Here is a 19,377-nt window from a genome sequence, read left to right as displayed (position 1 = left end):
GAGGGAAGAACCCTGGGAAACCCCACAGGTCAACTTCACTTTCTTGGCCGAGATGATTGAGATCCAGTATTATGTTGAATTTCCTTGGTCATACTTGCCCAATACATTTGACTATGTAAGCCGGACCTCTAGCCACACTGCCATTGAATTCCAAAACTGTATAAAACTCACTTTTTACTTTAATATTATTTCCCCCATTGCCAAACATTTTAAACCTTGATTCCCTTAAAATAATACTGTGAACATTTTGAAACATTTCCTCTCCAATGTGAACCAGAATCAGCAGTGACTCTCACTTCAAGACCATTGATGGAAATATTTCAAAATAATAGTTTCCTTGTCCTACCACCTCAACATCCAGACTGGCAGGCTCATCCACTACCAGCACTTAACCACTTACTTTCCACGCCAACTTCTTCACTCTCCAATCTGGACACTGTACTATTCTGTCTTTTGACTGTGATGCCAGATTTGCATACATGAGTAAAATTACCTTCTCGAACACATTTGAAAGATGTCTGAATCTAACCTAGGCAAGGTTTAGCTTTGCCTGAAGGAGATCTGTTTCCATATCTAAAACATATTTTGTTCCTACCCTCTTGTGGTTCCTTCCTCAGATGATCATGATTTCTTTACAAGTCAGACATTAGACATATCTCTCATGTAAGCTTCGAAATGTCCTATTCCTCGAGCTATACTCAAACCCAACTCTAGATCCGGGTCCTATGTCGACAACAAACTACCCTGATTTTGTTTAATTATTTGTCTTCTCCCCTAAATGATCTCTAATGATCTCGACCTTCAGATCACTATAAGCATTTGTCACTGCCAATGTTATTAAGGCAGTAACAAAATCAAGTAGCATACATTTGAGGATATTTAATGTTCTTTGCTTAATAGAACAGAGCATGTTTTATCAAACTGGGAATTGTCAAGTGAGGAGTAAATTTATGATGCGGCAGTCTCACCTCCTATGTACTGTTTTGATAGATGTAAATGTGATCTGTAGTAAACAATGCACACTTAAAACAGCATGTCGGGCTCAAAAATACAAGCTTGAAATGTTGCCAGTTAACATGCAGATGCAAGATGGTGCCTGATAGGCACGCGCCATGTGGCAAAACACTAGTGCAGTAGGATATTAGGTTCAGGCATTGTCTGGTGCGAAGACTCTGGAAAGCTGAGGTGTGCTTCGGGTAGCACACAGCTCGTTGGTCTCTGGACCTGAGAAGTGACTCCACACCCAGGCAGAAAGGCTACTGACACAGAGCAATGTGATCAATACAGGAATACCATGGGGATTATGAGCATCTAGAAAGTCAAAGCAGTGGATTTGGTAGAGGTGCGATAGAATAATATCAGCTTGTCGACACTCAAAAGCTGATCACACAAGATGCTCATGGTGTTTACTTGCAAGACCAAGAGTGACACGAGCACCTCACCCAGGCAGCGACTGCCAGAAGAGAATGTTGGGCACTTGACGGTAAACAAGTTCCAGAAAAGAACATAAGCATTACAGGTAAAATAATTCCTAACACTCAACACACTTCCTGGAAGTGGTGGAAGGAACATTTCTGACTCATTCGTCTCAAGAGCAGGGAACTTCCTCCCTCTTGAACAGTATAATACCCTGATCTCACAATCCTGGAGCGTTTTTGTGGAGAATATTCTGCAGAATTTGCAGTCCTGATGTTTATGCTTAGGGTAGAGGCATAAATGAACTTGTTGTGCGGGTCCTCTGTTTGGAGATGGTCTTTTCCCACAAGTTCCTCAGGGCCTGACCAGTGCTTTACGTGGGAAAAGTTAACATTCCAGAAAAATAGACTAGATCTGGTCCAAACAACCCAGAGACAAAAGAGTTGCCAAAGTGGTTGATAAATCCAGAAAAATCCCAGAGGTGGAGAAAAAGCACAGCCTGTAGCAAACTGAGGAGAGTTCACTGAAGCATGTAGTGAAAATCTGGGAGGTATGACTCTGGAAGGAAAGAAGTGGAGTTCATTGGTTGAAGTTCTGATCTTTTGAACTGAGGTTGAATAGCTACTAAATATATGTACTGTTTTGCAGCTGTCTCTAATGGAAATTATTTTCTATATTGCTCAGTATCTACCGGAGGCTCCCACTTCAACGACAGGAAAGATTAAAAAATGTGATTCTAGGAAACATCCAGTATGGGAGAACTGTAAACGATTCTTACATTACATGCATAACAGAGAGGTATAAAGATGGCATCAAAGCCCATAAAAATGTACACTTACCACACAAAATGTTACATTTGATGATACACAAAGAAAGGTGAAAAGGGTAATGGTACCTCTTCACAGCAACGCCTGCTGACCGCAGCCCTATAATCAATTCTGGCCCAAAGTTGGTCCTTCAGCTTTAAAAAACTGGGAAATGATTTCCTCCAATTTTTTCCTAAAGCCCATGGAAATATTTCATACTTGGACTCCTCTTCATCTTCTTCAACTGTGTTTGCTAGGTACCTGTAACAAAAGATATAAGAGGGAATCTTTAGTATGATCAAGTAATTCACAAGACATCTGTAGGTGAATCAAAACAAAATACACTTAACTCATTTTGCAGTATCCTACTATTGCAATTGGCAGGAACTCAGTACATCCCTTAAGTAGATTGTACAACCCTGATTTGCCACTTGCCCACACTGATACCCTAACGTTTACCAACAGTGCTCTTCCCTTAGTTCGTTCCTTAATTCCTTAGTATCCTTTCCTTAGTTCTTATCTCCATTAGGAATTTGTCAGGACTATTCCAAATAAATATAAAAGTCTGAAACATTGTGGAGTGACTATGGTGATGTCCTAAATTTACACAATACAATTTCTCTACCTTTCTTTCACTTTCGGTGCCATGAGTGGGGCAGTTAGTGAGAAGTCAGCAGATGTGTGTATATATAGGCCTGTGCCTGAAGATTGCCCCTCAACCCACACAATGATATGTTATCTCATGTTATTCACATTTGTGTAACCACCATTGTTATGGGATTATAGCACATTCACTATCTGGGTGCCTTTGGTGCGGATATAGGAGAGCCATCAATCAGAATACAGAGATGATCCTTTGATAGTGTTTGGTTTTCCAGCTGCTTGTTTCTGTGATTAGTAGAAGTAGTGTTTGCAACTTTATATTTTGAAATTGCTTGTGTTAGCCTGAAATTAAAATGCGTTTGATCTCGTGGTTTTTTATGTGTATTGGCGGGTGTGTTGAATGGCTTAGCATTTTATTCTCGACTGGGAAGATTAACTGTCCATTACTTGGCCACAGAATAGTGCTTTTCATATATATGTCACATCTTAATTACGTCTTATAATGCAATGTTGTGCACGTGAGGGTGTCTTATGTTTATTCTAGAGTTGAGGTTGCTGCCCTGCTGTATGCATGCTGGTTCTGGCTACCACGCGCTGTCCGAGTATGACCATCTGAAGGTGAGACTAGAACAACGGCACATGGTGTTATTGTTCGGTATAGATTGATGATGGATTTCCAAAGAAAGACTATTTGTTGTGCTGGCTGTGTGTGATAAAGGCTGATTGTTGGGGTTAGTGACAGATTTTGGTTTGGACAGTGAGATTTGTAGGAGAAAAAATAATTATCCAAAACAAGAGTCGATATGATAGATTAGCGTGATGTTGGGTGGTGTCTTCTAAGGGTGAATAGTCCGTCCTCGTTGTCCTCCTGGAGAACCACAAAAAATAGAAGCACAAGGAAAGGGAGTGCAATCTTCACAGCAATCCTATGCTAGTACATTAATGCACATTGAATAAGTGAATATTAAGGCATGGGCTGCTCTCCATCAGACCATTGTATTTTCAAGATAAGAAAACCTGACGTGGAACCAACGCACGATAAATGTTATTTCTCTACAGTTAGTCATGTTTCCGCATTTCTATAGTGTCTTCAACCTTTGGTATGGCACTGAGCATTTCTTAATCTGGGTGAAAGATGGGCAGCAAGACAAAAGCAAAAGAGAAATACAATTAATATGGGTGACTGTGTCTGAATGTTTGTGTGGGCATCAGTGAGGTACTGAATGAGTTTCTGTTTGTATGCTGACATATTAGGTCAGAAAGAGGAATAAAGTTAAAGGTAGGTTAATAGAGGGATATTTGACCAGGAGAATCCTAGAGGAGTATAAGAGGTAATATCTCCTCCCCAAGTCCCATTGACTGCTTTTAGACCTCTTCCTGATTGATACATTTACCTGAGGGGCCTACAGGTTCAAGTAGAAGATGATGGGAGTTAGACCTGGAGTTAATGGTACACTCCCCTTCTTTTCCTTAGGTGCTATGCCTTCTGGAAGGGCAGAGGTGTCACTCCTTAGAATGCTGAATTTACACTTTCCTTTTAACTGGACTAGGCTACCCTGCTGTAATGCTGCCTCACCCTAGGTAGCCCAGGTGACTGCTCCACTGGAGCCCCTAAGCTCTTGGATTGAAGAGGGAATTTGCTCATATGTGGGTGCATTTAAGGCTCGTGGCAGGTTGCAAGGTGCAGACCCCTTACATGTTCCTCTCAACTGTTTCAGGCTGTTGGCACAGAGTAAACGAGTAAGAGGGATGGTGAGTGTAGGGGAAAGTGTTCAGTATAGTGTACTGTATCTATGGGTGAGAAAGGATGAAGAGTGCAGACTATTGTCAGTTCTCATTCTAGGGTTTCAGGGGCTTGAAGAGGGTTTGGAGAGTGAGTGCAGTGCGTGGCTATATAGTGCATTGCTCTAGTGTGTTCATGGAGAGGACAGTATGGAATGTGTTCTTGTATGAGGAGACACAGGAACATTTTAAAGCATAAATGAGTGATTAAATGAATGAGCGCTTAGGGCCAACTCCATAGCTAGAATTCATCTTGGTTTTAAAAATCCCTTTGTTACTGTGCAATGCCTGGCTTGAGGGGTGAGGTTGCTCAGTAGGTCAGCTCTTCCCTACAGTGCACACCGTACACCCAGCCTCTCTGTAAGGGCACTGTCTAGGAAGTGGGGAAGGGGCACCTGCGATGTGCAAGTCAGAGCAGAGTAGGAGAGCACACTGTCTCGCCATGGAAACTAGTATGGCAGTTGGTAAGAACACATTGTTTATAATGTTATACCATTTGACTGTCTAGCGCTTCGACGCTCAGCTTCTAATCTTTTATTCTGCCAGTCCCCAGCAGAAGCTTCTACTGCCTTCTCGACATGGCATGCTGGCGAAGAGGGGCTTTAAGCATGGTAGTTGGGAGCTGAGAAGGATTCCTTGCCTCATTAGATGTAGTTAAGAAGATGCTTGCCTTCAATTGAGAATAAACTATGTTGCCTTCATCTGTGTGTACCGATTCTCCTTACCATTTGTTGACGAGGACTTTTGAACCTACGTTCATGCCATCTCTGAAATCATGTACGCATAGAGTGTGTGGAATCTCGTGCCACCTGTGGGGACTGTTTATGCAGTGCCACCACCAGCTGGGTTACGGTGGCACCATACGAAACGTGAAGGAATGAAGCGTTTTTCTTGTAGAGCTCTGAGAAAGCACCTTTTCTGCTAGGGAATCTGGCCAATTTATAAAGTAGTTGTATTGGCTCCTGACTAATTACCTACCTGCCAAAGCTTTGCTGTCATAGGTAGAAGTGGCTTCGATCCTCGAAAGTCTCCTCACAAAGTAAGTAGTGTCTCAGTGAGGTACCTATCTCTCACTGCTTCAAAATGTGCTTTAAATTATAAATAGCGCTACGCCACCACACTGGTGGCAGTCTAATTACTTTCAGCACCAGCGAAGTTAAGTCAGCAGAGATGCCTAGTCAGTGCCAGTGGTGTCTTGTAACTCTGTGACAGAGGGGCTGTATTGGTTACACATTTATTTAACGGTATGATCTAGTTACAAGGGCACCACATTAGTGCCCTACCACTTCTGGTGCTTGATTTGCAGCAGTTTTAAGAATTTCTTAGAGTTTCTTGTTGCTCAAATGAGTGTAATTTCTGATATTTATATTTCCCTCGTCTTCATTGCTTGATTTTGTTCGTGAGAAAGTGTCATAGTCTTGAAATGTCACTCATAATTACACTGAAATTATGAAAATGTCACTCATAGCAATTGAAACCTTGGCAGCTAGGTGTGGGAGAGTAGGGTCTGCTTTCTATGTTCACCCCCACTTTTTGCTTTTGCTTTACTGGTTTTCGACTTAGATGTGGCTGTGGGCCTGCTGATCAGACCCACAGCCCTGCTGTTCTCTCTCTAAATTAATACTATGTACTTTAGGTGCATACCCCATTTGGATAGGATCACCTTATTGGCCCCTGTATAGTGTACCTTAGGTACCCAGGGCACAGGTGTATCCTAGGCCTACCAGGGGCTGCAGCATGTATTATGCCACCCCTGGCCTGGCCTTCCATTATGACACAACTGGCTGATCACTCAGCTGGGGCAAGGTCGTGTAATCACCCCTTGCTTAGGTATAGTATTCCTATACCTACCTTATATATAGACACATGTGTACCTATCAGCCACTTCTATGGCAGGCCTTAACAATCCTGGAGGCAGAGTGCTTGGTAACATGTGAGATGGTGCTCTAGCATGAGCTGAGCCTGTCTGCAGCTTTCGGAACCATGTCCTTATAGCTGTTCTATGATATAGCCTACCATATACTCTTAAAGTGCCTTATAATCTTAAACGGTTATGGTAACTATGGTTTGGCTTTATCAAAACATGTCGTGTAAGGTGTCTAACACTTTGGAATAATACCCCCATCCCATTTCTGGGGATGAGGATATTATCCCTCCCTTCTAGAGGGAGAAGACATGTTGAAACCTACTTACCCGGTTAAAGTTAACCAGAGCCCCAGCATCACAAAATGGATGCTGCTGCCACGACACAAGTCTGACCTCCTGCTGCTGGGAGTGATCCCGGCACGGGAGGCTTGGACAATAGGTTTCCTGCCTTGGGAGGTGCGAGCACCACCCCAGACAGTCCTTAGTGTATTGGGGCAGGGAGGAATGAATGAAACGAGACACTGCCTGGGGCACACAAGGTGTCCCATGCATAGTCCAGTTCAAACCGGTGCTGGGGCACACCAGCCCCAGTCCTGGCGCGAAACTGGACAAAGGGAAGGGGGTGTAACCACCCCCCTCCCAGGTCCCACCCATAAGGCGTGACCTAGCAGGCAACCCAGCCCCCCAGATTAGTATAAGAGTGGTAGCTGGGCCCCAGGAGATTAGATTATCCTGAACCTGCAACTTGAACAGAAACTCTGGACCTTCGACATTCAGCGAAAGAAGAAGACTGAAGAATCTCCCTTGTGGCCAAGGAGTGGCTACCCTGTGCAAACAGGCACCATCAAGAGACTTACCCTTTGCTTTGCTGAGGTTCTACGAGGGACCGACTGCAGAGCCCGACCAGAGCCTTGACTTCCAGACTTCTCCGACCCTGATCCACATCCACAGCCGAGCTGAGATCCGTGGAGGCGACGAGAGACGTGGGACCGGCTACCTGGGAAAAGTGGCGAGTATCTTCCAGCGCAGCTTCTGAGGTACCCTTGAAGTTGTGCACCGGGGATTGAGAAGCCCTAACCCCAAGCACCATCTGCACCAAAGATCAGCCCCCCACACTCCACGAGTCCTGCGTGGGGCCCTTCTGCATTTTCCTGCTTGCCGCGTCTGTCCGGTTGCTTGCCCGTTGGCTAGCGGCCTTTGCGACGACACACCTTTTAATCTTCACTGCTGGTTTGGCTCCTCCAGACTGGCTCCCGCTTCTCTGCAAAAGAGAAGCACCCCAGACCTTCCTGGTCTGCACCAGAAGCAAGTCCTCCATTCTTCGTGGGTTCCGCTTGCCAAGGCTTGGTGAGTCCTAGTTCGACTTCGACGCCACCGACAGCAAGAGCCTTCGTGGGACAGCTCGCCTCCTGGTCCTGGTCATCCTCGACGTCTCCTGGTACCCGTGGCTGCTGCGACAAGCTTCACCTCTGCGCCTGCAATCTTCACGACATCGCCTGGTTCCTTCCTGGTTCCACGTGGTCACTGGCTTGTGAGCCAGACTCTGTCCCTTCTGCTTGCAGGTATCCTCTCTTCTTGATCCCAGCCTTGGGATCCACCGGACACTCTTCAATGACTGCCTGTCAGCAACTTTCCTTCAGGCATCCATAGAAGTCCACGACGAAACCCGATTCAAGTTCACACCTATGCACCCGCAGCCCGTGGGCTAGGTAACTTGGGTACTTCGGTGCTCACAAGGGTATTGACTATCCTAGGGTCTAGTTTCCGAGTCTCGACTTTCTAGTTACTCCAGAAGTGTCCTAAAACTGATTATTTCTAACTGCTAGTGATTCTATTGACTTTTACGCATTACGCGTGAGTGTTTCCACTCTGCACCTGAATCCCGTGGGCCTCCCACTTCCTAACTGTTGATCGTGTAGTGTAGCCCCAGCGATTCCCTAGGCCTAGGCCTATTCTATTTCCGTGACAGTGGTCCTTACCCCACTTCTTTAGTATATGGTTTGCGTGGCCACTAGGGCCTAACTGTATTACTTACCTGTGTGACTTAATGTATGCTTGAATACGACTGTGTTGTACTTACCTCGAATCTCATAAAGAGTGCTGAGGGTTTGACTAGACTAAATACACTTTATTTTATATATATATATCTGTTGTGTCCTTTCATTTGGTATTCAAGGGATTATATATGGTATCACAGCTGGCTTCACATGCCATTCAGAGTTTAGCCTAAGACTGCTCTTGTCCATGCTACCACTAGGATAGCTGGTCTATAAGGTTGACTTTACAACCAATCACCATAAGGGTTGTTTGGACTGATATAAGGTGTACACTAGAACTAGTGACATCATACATCAGGCCAACTTCTCACATTGGTGGCAGCGGTGGGATCTGAGCTTGCTGTTGTAATACCATTGTAATCTTAAGATACTAAATTGAAAGATCACACAGATATTGTTTAGGTACATATAACATAGATTATAATACTTAAGTCCTACTGGACTTAGTTGTTGTAGGTTGAAGGGCCTAACACACCCTGACTACAACTACTAGAGAGGTTTAGTAGAAACAACTAGTGTAGGTAGGTGCACACACCACACCCTTACTAGATCATGTCTCTGGGAGGAGATCAAGGAGATTCTCTCTCAGGAGGGGCAGGTCTGAGAAAGATCCCCTCTAGATATGATACTCTAACTTTTCAGGAGATGAGACAATTGTGTACCTCCAGAAAGTTAAAACAGGGTGCAAACCCTACCCTCCTTCAGCTAGTGCAGATCCTAGAGGAATATGATGCTCTTAGGGCCTCACAGGCTGGTACCCTAGGTACAGGGGAGGGTCTACCCGCTACAGATGAGTCAGATGGGACTTCAGAAGAGGAGGTAGACAGCCAGGGCCAAGTAGGAAGACTTAGCCAGGCTAACCTAAGCTTACATGGGAGTTTGCATGGGGTCCCCCCATACGGACCCCCAAGTAGGCTTAACCAGAGAAGCAGGAGAGACAGATCCCCTTCAAGGGAATCCATCCACTCCCATGTCTCTAGCATCTCTAATGCCTCTTCTCACAGGGGAATGACTTCCCCCCCCTACCCCCCCCCCCCCAGAGAAAAGAGCATGAAGCCAGAATGAGGGAAGCTAATCTAAGGATTGAGAGGGAAGAACTTGCCCTTTCCAAGGAGAAGCTTGCTCTGGCTAGAGAACAAAAGTTAAGTGGGTTAGAACCCACTGGTGGCAGCAATATCCCTAAGGATAGAGACAGGCACTATGATAATAGAAACCTGAGCAAGATTGTCCCTCCCTACAAGTGTGGGGATGACATCCACAAATGGATAACTGCTTTGGAGAGGGCTTGCAAAGTACAGCAGGTACCCCAAAGTCAGTGGGCAGCTATCTTGTGGCTCTCCTTCTCTGAGAAAGGTAGAGACAAGCTCCTCACAGTTAGTGATGAGGATGCAGACAATTACACTGTCCTGAAGAGTGCTCTAATTGATGGGTTTGGCCTAACCACTGAACAATACAGGTTGTTGTTCAGAGATACCCAGAAGACACAGACTCAGGACTGGACTGACTTTGTAGATTGTGCCACTAAGGCTCTGGAAGGCTGGCTAGTGGGAAGTAAGGTTAAGGACTATACAGGATTGTATAATTTGATCATGAGAGAACAAATCCTTAACAACTGTCAAAACCTACTACTGCATCAACACCTGATTGATTCTGATCTGACTTCTCCCCAAGAATTGGGAAAGAAGGCAGATAGATGGGTCAGGACTAGAGTTAAGCAGAAAAACCAGAACCAGGGCGGTGATCAGAAAAAGGCAGACCAGAAGGGTAATGATCAGAAACAAAAAGACCAGAAGTCTTCACCAGGCCCCCAAAAGGCTCAGGGGGAGGGTGGTCCCAAAAAGGATAAAAAGAAAGATGGCCAAAAGAAACCATGGTGCAACTATTGTAAGTCCAACTCACATTGGTTTAGTGAGTGCACCAAAAAGGATAAGCCCCCAGCCACCATTGCCCCTAAGGCAACTGTACCCCCTAGTTCAGCTGTAAGTGGTGGTTCCCAGCAAAAGGGTGTAGTAGGGTTAACCCTGGGGACTGAGGAGGATTCTGGCCTAGTCAGGATACCTACTCAGGCTGTTCTGATCTGTGATGGGGACATAGCTTTGTCCTCTACTATAGGTCCCAGTAACCTGGGCAAGTACAGACAGACTCCTTTTATCAACCAAAGAATGGCTCAGGCCTACAGGGACACTGGGGCTAGTGTCACAATGGTGACACCTGCCTTTGTGGACCCTGGACAGATCATACTAGGTGAGAACTACCTAGTGACCAACGCTAGCAATGCCACTACCTCCCATAGTGTGGCAATTGTTAACTTCTCCTGGGGAGGGGTAACTGGCCTCAAGAAAGTTGTTGTTAGTTCAGACCTTCCTGTGGAGTGTTTACTGGGCAATGATCTTGAAACTTCAGTTTGGTCTGAAGTGGAGTATAGGACCCATGCAGAAATGCTAGGGATAGATGCACATGTCCTTGCTGTGACCAGGTCACGGGCCAAAAAGTGCACCACTGAACAAGTGCTGGATCCTGAAACTATGGACCAGTCACAAACCAAGAGAAAGAGCAGTAGGGTAAAGGCTGTGCCTTCCCCCCTGCCTCAGGCACTGGATCAGCCCTCACAGGAGGATGATTCTGAGGGCCCTGAAGGAACTGTCCTAGAAGAACTTGAACCTGATCCGGTTGAGTTTCTTGGGACAGGGGGACCTTCAAGGGCAGATCTGAGGCAGGCATAATTAGACTGCCCTTCTCTTGAACCCCTCAGACAGCAGGCTGCTGCTGAGGCTGCAGGGAATGCTCAAGGTACCCATAGAGTGTATTGGGATGAAGGGCTGCTGTATTCAGAGGCTAGAGACCCCAAGCCTGGTGCATCCAGGAGGTTGGTCATACCACTGAAGTTCAGAGGCTTCCTTCTTACCTTGGCCCATGATATTCCCCTTGCAGGACACTTAGGCCAGAACAAGACTTGGGACAGGCTTGTCCCTCACTTTCACTGGCCCCATATGTCAGAAGATACCAAGGAGTTTTGTCGCTCCTGTGTCACCTGCCAAGCCAGTGGCAAATCAGGTGGCACCACAAAGGCCCCCCTCATACCACTACCTGTGGTGGGGGTTCCCTTTGAAAGAGTGGGCATAGATATTGTAGGACCAATGGACCCACAAGCAGCATCTGGGCACAGATTCATACTGGTGATAGTGGACCATGCCACCAGGTATCCAGAAGCTATTCCCCTGAGGACCACAACAGCTCCTGTTGTGGCAAGGGCCCTACTTGGAGTATTCTCCAGAGTGGGCTTTCCAAAGGAGGTCATTTCTGACGGAGGTGCCAACTTCATGTCAGGATATTTGACTGCAATGTGGAAGGAGTGTGGTGTGAAATACAAGTTCACCACACCCTATCACCCACAGTGCAATGGGCTTGTTGAAAGGTTCAACAAGACCCTAAAAGGGATGATAAAAGGTTTACCAGACAAGCTTAGGCGAAGATGGGACATCCTTTTACCCTGCCTTCTGTTTGCTTACAGAGAGGTCCCACAAAAGGGGGTTGGCTACAGCCCTTTTGAGCTTTTGTTTGGGCATCCTGTAAGAGGACCCCTATGTTTAGTAAGGGAAGGATGGGAGAGACCTCTCAGACAACCCAAACTTGACATAGTGGATTATGTACTTGGTCTCCGCTGCAGGATGGCAGAGTATATGAAGAAGGCTTCTAAAAACCTTGAGGCAAGCCAAGAACTCCAAAAAGCTTGGCATGACCAAAAGGCTGTACTGACTGTTTACCAGCCAGGGCAGAAAGTGTAGGTGTTGGAGCCAGTGGCCCCAGCAGCACTCCAAGACAAATGGTCTGGACTCCACACTATTGTTGAGAAAAAGGGAGAAGTCACCTACTTGGTGGACCTTGGGACTCCCAGAAGCCCCCACAGGGTGCTTCATGTCAACAGATTGAAGGCATATGTTGACAGGGCAGACATGGGCTTACTCATGGCTAAAGATGAGGGGCAGGAGGAAGAGAGTGACCCTCTCCCAGACCTGTTGACTCAGAACCCTGATGATGGCTCAGTTGATGGTGTGGTCTTTTCTGACAGCCTCACTGTCCATCAGCAACAGGACTGCAGGCAAGTTCTGCAATCCTACAGACATATGTTCTCTCTGACCCCAAGTCAGACAAACTGGTGCACCCATGAGGTGGACACTGGTGACAGTCTGCCTGTGAAGAGTAAAATCTACAGGCAACCTGACCATGTCAGGGACTGCATAGGCAACTATGCCTCGGCCCAGCAAGAAGTGAGCCCAATGTAGTACGGCACAGGGTTATGCCCTGTACCGTAACACTGACAAGCACGTTTGCCCTGATCTCACGTTGGAGATCGTGGGCGAGTTAATAAAAACAAATCTGTCATTTGTAAAGCACAAACTACTTACTCCTAAGGGTCTCAAGGCTCTGGGGGCCGCCGGGGAGATTAAGTGAGCTATTGGCGAGAGTCACATGGTGCTGAGTTGAGCTACCACCGGGATCGAACCGTGAGCTCTGCGCTCCGATTCAGCCACCCTGGCCGCTGCGCCACACCTTTTCCGCAATAGAAGGGGAAGGCCCTACCCGCACTTAGTGCACACAGAGAGTTCTAAAGTATATAATGCCTCTGTTTTATTTCACCATGGCACTACAGTGGTGTTGAGGAGCCGCCCGCTACACCCATCATACCGCCCCCAGCTATCATCATGGGGTGTGTGCACATTTACGCCCCCATAGAACAATGCTCAGTTACTTGGTCCACAAACTCTTTCCCTTAACTAGGACAGCAGCATGCAATGCCTCAACCGTGCTCTTGCGGCCAGAAACAAGTGGTGCCTGCTGCTATCATCCTGAAACGTCTATATCACGGCACCTCTTCCTGGTACCTCGCCCTACACCACAAAGTGTATGACCTCTGACACTCTTTCTCTACGGTGAGTGCCAGGACCATGAGACCGGGCCTTGCCGCTCTCCCTGCAAGGCCCATAGATCACCATCTCCACAGTTACTTACACTTGCCCTCAGGGCAAAAGTCCTTAAAAAATAAGTTGGGGGAATCTCCAAGTTAGGAAGTATCACAGGAAGTGACATCAGGGTGCGTGGCATTGCAGGAAGTGACATCACTGCACATGCCAGGTTCCTTTACCAACGATTGACAAACGTACTCTGCTGCTAGCCTAACCAGGCGTAATATTCCTTGTGCAGCACATTTCCATGTAGATGTGATTGGTTTAGCTGCCTGGTAGTTAACACATTTGATGGAAAGATCGGTTTTCGTCTAGTCCTAGTTTTGACTTAAAGTGACATACAGGGTTAATGCACCTCCTGCAAAGCACATCATGTAACATGCAGATGACAGATTTTATTTTATGTAGCTAGGTAAGTAAGTGGGTTACTGCTTTGAACTCAGAGATCCTATTGTTACACACAGTTGCATTGTAATCCTTCTAGTATAGCATAGCGTGCTACGAAGGAGGATATGTGACTCCTACACCCAGTAACCCTCACTGTCTTATGTAATACATCCGGTGCAATGATTTACAAACTTGTGTGATTTATTTTCAATATAATGTGTATGGGGGGTGTGGCTTGCGACCACCGAAGATGGCCGCGCACTAAGAGAGCTGCGCTAGCAGCCAGCCTGTAAACGCCTGAAATCCGACATCATTCTGACCGCAAGTGGGTCCCAGTGGCATCGGAAGCCGGCGGGAGGCGGCGGGACCCGCTGCGGTTTCAAAGCGGCACCAGGGGGCTCCTCGGCGCTTGACTGTCGCGGCCCGGTCGGCCACGCGCCACATCAAGATGGCGCCCGCCAGTTAAAGCTCCGGCAATAGCGGGCAGTGCAGCAGGCGTCCCCGGGCCTCCCGCGGGGCGTACAGCGGCGGCGGCGGACAGCGGAGGACACGTGGTCCTGGCGGAGGGCTGTTTGGTGGCGCCCGGCCGGCCTCGGAGTTGCGGGACAGCCCCCCTCCCCTGGTTAATGTGCATCTTCCGTGCAAGACGGCGGTAGAGGGAGCCTGCATACCAGACACCAGTGACTCCCCCCGTGGCAGCGGGGGAGCCTAGCTCTGAAGGCTACATAAGGGCGAGATCCCTGGGGAGTCTGCACCCGAGGGCTGTGAGAGCAGGTCGGATGGCGAGCGGTGGTTAGAGTGGTGGACCTGGCGGCTTCCCCGAGTCCCCTGGATCCGGGGCATGGACTGAGGGCAGTGGCTCGGGCGAGATAGAGCACGACAGGTTGGACCCCGCAGTGAGAGGGCCCCCGGCCGGGCACCTTCCAGAACTGGAGCACGAGACAACAGGTGCGAGGCGGCTGGAGTGGTGGCGAGGGCCCCCTGCGGCCTTGGGTGGGTCCGAGTGGGCCTGCAGTGGTAGAAATTTCCGGAGTGCGCAGCCACTGACTGATTCGGGCCCCATTCTCGGGCGTATGAGAGGGGCTTGTGTGACACCCACGACCGCGCACCGGAGCGGCAGACCGTTCCAGTATGGGCCGCACGAGACCGCCTGGGCAAGGCCAGTCTAATCATATTGATCAATACACGGTGGCCGTGGGTAGGGAGCATGGAACCCCCGGTGGCAGTCCTCAAAGGGAACCAGTAGACGGCGACCCAGACCCGTCGCTCAGGGACATCATGGGCGCGATCAGAGACCTGCGGGGCACCTTGGAACCTAACCTGGACTCCGTGACGGAGGAGGTCAACCTCCTGCGGGCCGACTTTCGTAAGATGTCCGAAAAGGTCACGGCGGCGGAAACCGGGATAGGCAGTCTTCAATCTAAAACGAAGAGACTGAAAGACCAAGTGGCCGCTTTAACGAGAAATCAGTCCGACATTCAGGCCCGGCTGGAGGACCAGGAAGGTCGAGCACGGCGGAACAACATCCGCATAGTGGGAGTTCCGGAAGGAATGGAGGGGTAATCCACGGACTGGTTCGTTGAGGACTTAATCCTTAATCACCTGAAACCGAAACGACTCTCCAATTTTTTCTCCGTTGAACGGGCCCATCGAGCACTTGGAAGCAAACCTAAACCAGGGGCCCCGCCACGCACAATCATCGCCCGGATCCTGAACTATAGGGACCGAGATGCCATTCTGCAGGCGTCGAGGGTGGCTGGGGATCTTCAGCTGGATAACGCCACCACCCGTTTCTTCCCTGACTTCACGCTCCACGTTCAGCGCCTCCGCCGGTCCTTTGAAGGTGTGGAGAGAGCTCTCCGGGAGCAAGGTGTAAAGTATATGATGCTCTTTCCTGCTCGTCTCAAGATCCTAGATGGCAGCAAGTCCTATTTTTTCGAGTCGCCTGAGGAGGCCAGTGACTGGCTGGAGGGATGGCGGTCGGTGAGCAGGAGTGGGAGCCAGCGCGGACCTGGAGAGACCACGCCGAGACGGGAGGCGATGCCAAAGGACACCCACGGTATAGAGAACAGCGACAGTGCCCCTAGTGGGCCCAGATAATGGGGACAGGGCAGTATATCAAGGTCCTGGGGCCTGCGATGTGGTAGGTGAGCGTTGCTGCCCAACGGGGAAATGCCGGGCGCACTGGACAAGCTGGTTGTGACATGCACTTACCTCGGCCGGCTGGGGCGGGGGGTGGGGCCGGGGGGTTGACCGGGGGCTACTAGTTAATGGTTATCATGCAGGGTGTAACGTCCGTCATTAATGTATAGCCTTCTTTGCTGGCTGCAAGCCCATGTTTCCTTTTCAGGTTTGATATGGGGCAGAAGGGACGACAGAAGCTCTGCATGTTCATAGGGTGGGAGGTTGGGTACCCACCACGCAGGGAGTGGGGAGTTACAGAGGGGGGGAGGTCTTGTTTCAAGGGTGAGTTATGCTCAAGACCATTACAGTTCTTTCATAGGCCGAAATAGCCCAGAGGGGTCACAGGGGGACATTGGCGATCAAATCAGTGGTAGACCAGATGTCGACGATGGGTAATCAGACACGTATTACAGTTTGGACGTGGAACGTCAATGGGCTGGGAAACAAAATAAAGCGGATGTTAGTGCTCCAATATCTGAAACGACACGCGCTGGATGTCGTCCTGCTTCAGGGGACGCACCTGCGAGGCAAGGCTTGGGTATAAAATGGTGGCCCACTCGGGGTTCACGTCGGGGTCCAGAGGTGTGGGCATCTTAATCCGCAACGCACTGCCCTAATAATATCGGGCACCTGGGTAAACGACTTGGGGTGTTTGGTCGCAGGGGCAGGCAGGTGGAAGGGACGAACCATAGTACTGGGATCCTGCTACGTCCCGCCTGGACTTCACTCCTCAACATACACACGACTGGGTTCTTTCTTGACTGGCCTCCCATGGGGTACCCTCCTGCTGGGTGGGGACACCAACGCTGTAATGGACGCTAACTTAGACCGATCGAGCGAGGGGCGGAGTCCCGGGGGAGAGTATGGGTTGAGGGATTTCATCTCTTCGTTGGGGCTCAGTGACATATGGCGTACGCATCACCCCACACAACGACAATACACATTCTTTTCGGCTAGACATGGGTCCTTCTCCCGGTTGGACCACTTTTTCACGAATATCGTCCAGCTGGGCGACTTTGCGGAGCCCCGCATCCTAGCCCGGGGAATTTCCGACCATTCACCGGTGGGGGTGACGATTAAATGGCCACTGATTAACAGGGCCTCATTTCCGAGGGTGGACCCGTGGCGCATCCGAGATGATACTATTAGTGCTCGGCTCCGCGAGGGCTCCCAGCTGTATTTTGAGGAAAATAGGGGGTCGGTGGAGTCTTGCATCACGCTCTGGGAGGCCTTCAAAACCGTGCTAAGGGGACAGGCCCAGGCTCTGATAGGGGCAAAAAAGAAAGAAGAGTCCCTGCAGGCCACCCGGCTGGAGGGGGAGATTGAGAAGATGGAGAGGGAGGCCGGTGTATCGCCTGCGCTGGATGCCAGTCACCAGTTGGCTCTCAAACAGAAGGAGCTCCGTGCCCTAGCGGAGGGTGAGGCGCGAGCCTACTCTATCGCAACCCAGCATAGAATTTACGATGTGGGGGATAAGGCTCTCAAGCTGTTGGCGTGGCTCGAGCTAAGAGATAGGGAGCGCTCATGGGTAGCCGAGGTGCGCAACCCTGCGGGCTCACTGGTCTCCAAGAGTGCAGAGATAGCGGAGGCCTTGCATCCTATTACGTAGGGGTATACCCCCCGGTTTGCACCTGCACTGAAAAGGAGTGCGCGTAATTCTTGAAGGACTTAGCGCTCCCCACTTTGTCGACTGAACAAATAGACCGCCTGGAGGCAGACTTCACGGTGGAAGAAATGGGAAAGGCCCTTAATTCCCTTAAGTCTGGGAAGGTGCAGGGATCCAATGGCCTCCCGGTGGAGCTTTTCAAGCGACAGTCCAATATTATCACGGACCCGCTCCTCCGGATGTATCGAGAGGCGCGGGAGGTGGGCAGGCTTCCGCCTGACCAAAGAGAGGCCACGATTGTCGTGATCCACAAAGCGGGCAAACCAGCCGATCTTTGCTCGTTCTACTGCCCGATCTCACTCATAAATGTAGAACCTAAGGTATTGGCTAAGGCCTTGGCAGATAGGCTGCTATCGGTTCTGCCGGATTTGGTGCACGTGGACCAGTCCGGGTTCATGCCCCGTAGGAGCACCCGAAACAACTTACGTCGCCTCTTTGGAGTGCTATAAATGACAGAGGAGGTGGGGGCCACCCAGACAGCATTGATGGCGCTGGACGCCTCAATGGCTTTTGATAGTATCGAATGGCCCTATCTGTTTATGGTGCTCCTCATACTGGGATTCGGTCCCGTATTCCGTAGTTGGGTTCGGCTCTTGTACGAACAACTAATGGCGAGGGTCAGAGTGAACGGGGCAGTGTCTAGAGCCTTTCCGCTACGAAAGGGCACCAGGCAGGGGTGTCCTCTATCCCCCCTCCTTTTCGCATTAGCCCTGGAACCGCTGGCACACTGGATTAGGAGGGATAGGTCGTTCTGAGGCCTGGCATTGAGTGATGAGTGGGAGGAGCGTATTTCTCTATACGCAGATGACATTGTGTTATACATGGCCAGGCCCTACCACTCGATCGCACAGGCGCTACACCTCTTTGATTTGTTCGGTAGCTATTCGGGCTACACGATCAATTGGGTAAAGTCAGTGATTTTCCCGCTCTCAGGCCCTCCACCGAGAGTCCCGACTCGGTGTCCCGCTTCCATCGCCGTGGACGGATTCAAATATCTGGGACTCTGCATTAAACGGGACAGGGCGGAGTTCTTTGCCAGGAACCTGGAACCCCAACAATCGCGTCTTAAAACTGACGTGCAGCACTGGAGGTCGCTGCCTCTCTCCCTGATGGGTCGGGCGGCAATGTTTAAAATGCTTGCATTGCCGCGCTTGCTTTACATCCTGCAAAACACGCCATACCCGATACCAGCGGTGGTGTTTAAGAAGATAGCGCAGGATCTACGTGTCTTGCTCTGGGATGGTGGCAGTCCCAGGATATCGTTGCCCAAGCTGACGAGGGGGGTCTTTGATGGGGGGCTTGCCCTTCCGGACGTCAGGCTCTATTACTGGGCCTCCCAGTTACAGGTGGTAAACGACTGGGTCTACGCGGATCGGTTAGAACCGGCCCACAGAGTGGACCGATGGTTAATGGCGAACTGTAATTGCGAGCCCCTGTTATATGCCCGTAAACAGGGTAGGGATTGGCCGTCACACACCAGAGTGGTGATTCAATGTTGGAGGGAGGCCAATAAATATTTGGGGTGGTCTGACTCCCTGACGGGAAGAACCCCTCTATGGCACGGGAACCAGCTGTTGGATGTGACTCGTTTGACAGGGTTTCGGGGCTGGAAACTCATAGGAATCGAATACCTGGGGGACGTCTGG

The 19,377-nt window shown here is 49.4% G+C and overlaps 1 protein-coding gene across 1 annotated transcript in view; it reads right to left on the bottom strand.

Annotated features, from left to right (window-relative positions):
• SPDYA (speedy/RINGO cell cycle regulator family member A) overlaps positions 1 to 19,377 on the bottom strand; it is a 702,161-nt gene that overhangs the window by 113,049 nt on the left and 569,735 nt on the right. The window contains exon 5 of the mRNA XM_085610373.1: positions 2,312 to 2,483. Within this exon, the coding sequence (XP_085466499.1) occupies positions 2,312 to 2,483 (172 nt within the window). The remainder of the gene's footprint in view (positions 1 to 2,311; positions 2,484 to 19,377) is intronic.

Source organism: Triturus cristatus, chromosome 6, assembly GCF_964204655.1.
Source record: "Triturus cristatus chromosome 6, aTriCri1.1, whole genome shotgun sequence".
NCBI lineage: Eukaryota > Metazoa > Chordata > Amphibia > Caudata > Salamandridae > Triturus > Triturus cristatus.
Note: the sequence above shows the minus strand (reverse complement) of the source record. Positions and strands in the feature narration are given on the sequence as shown.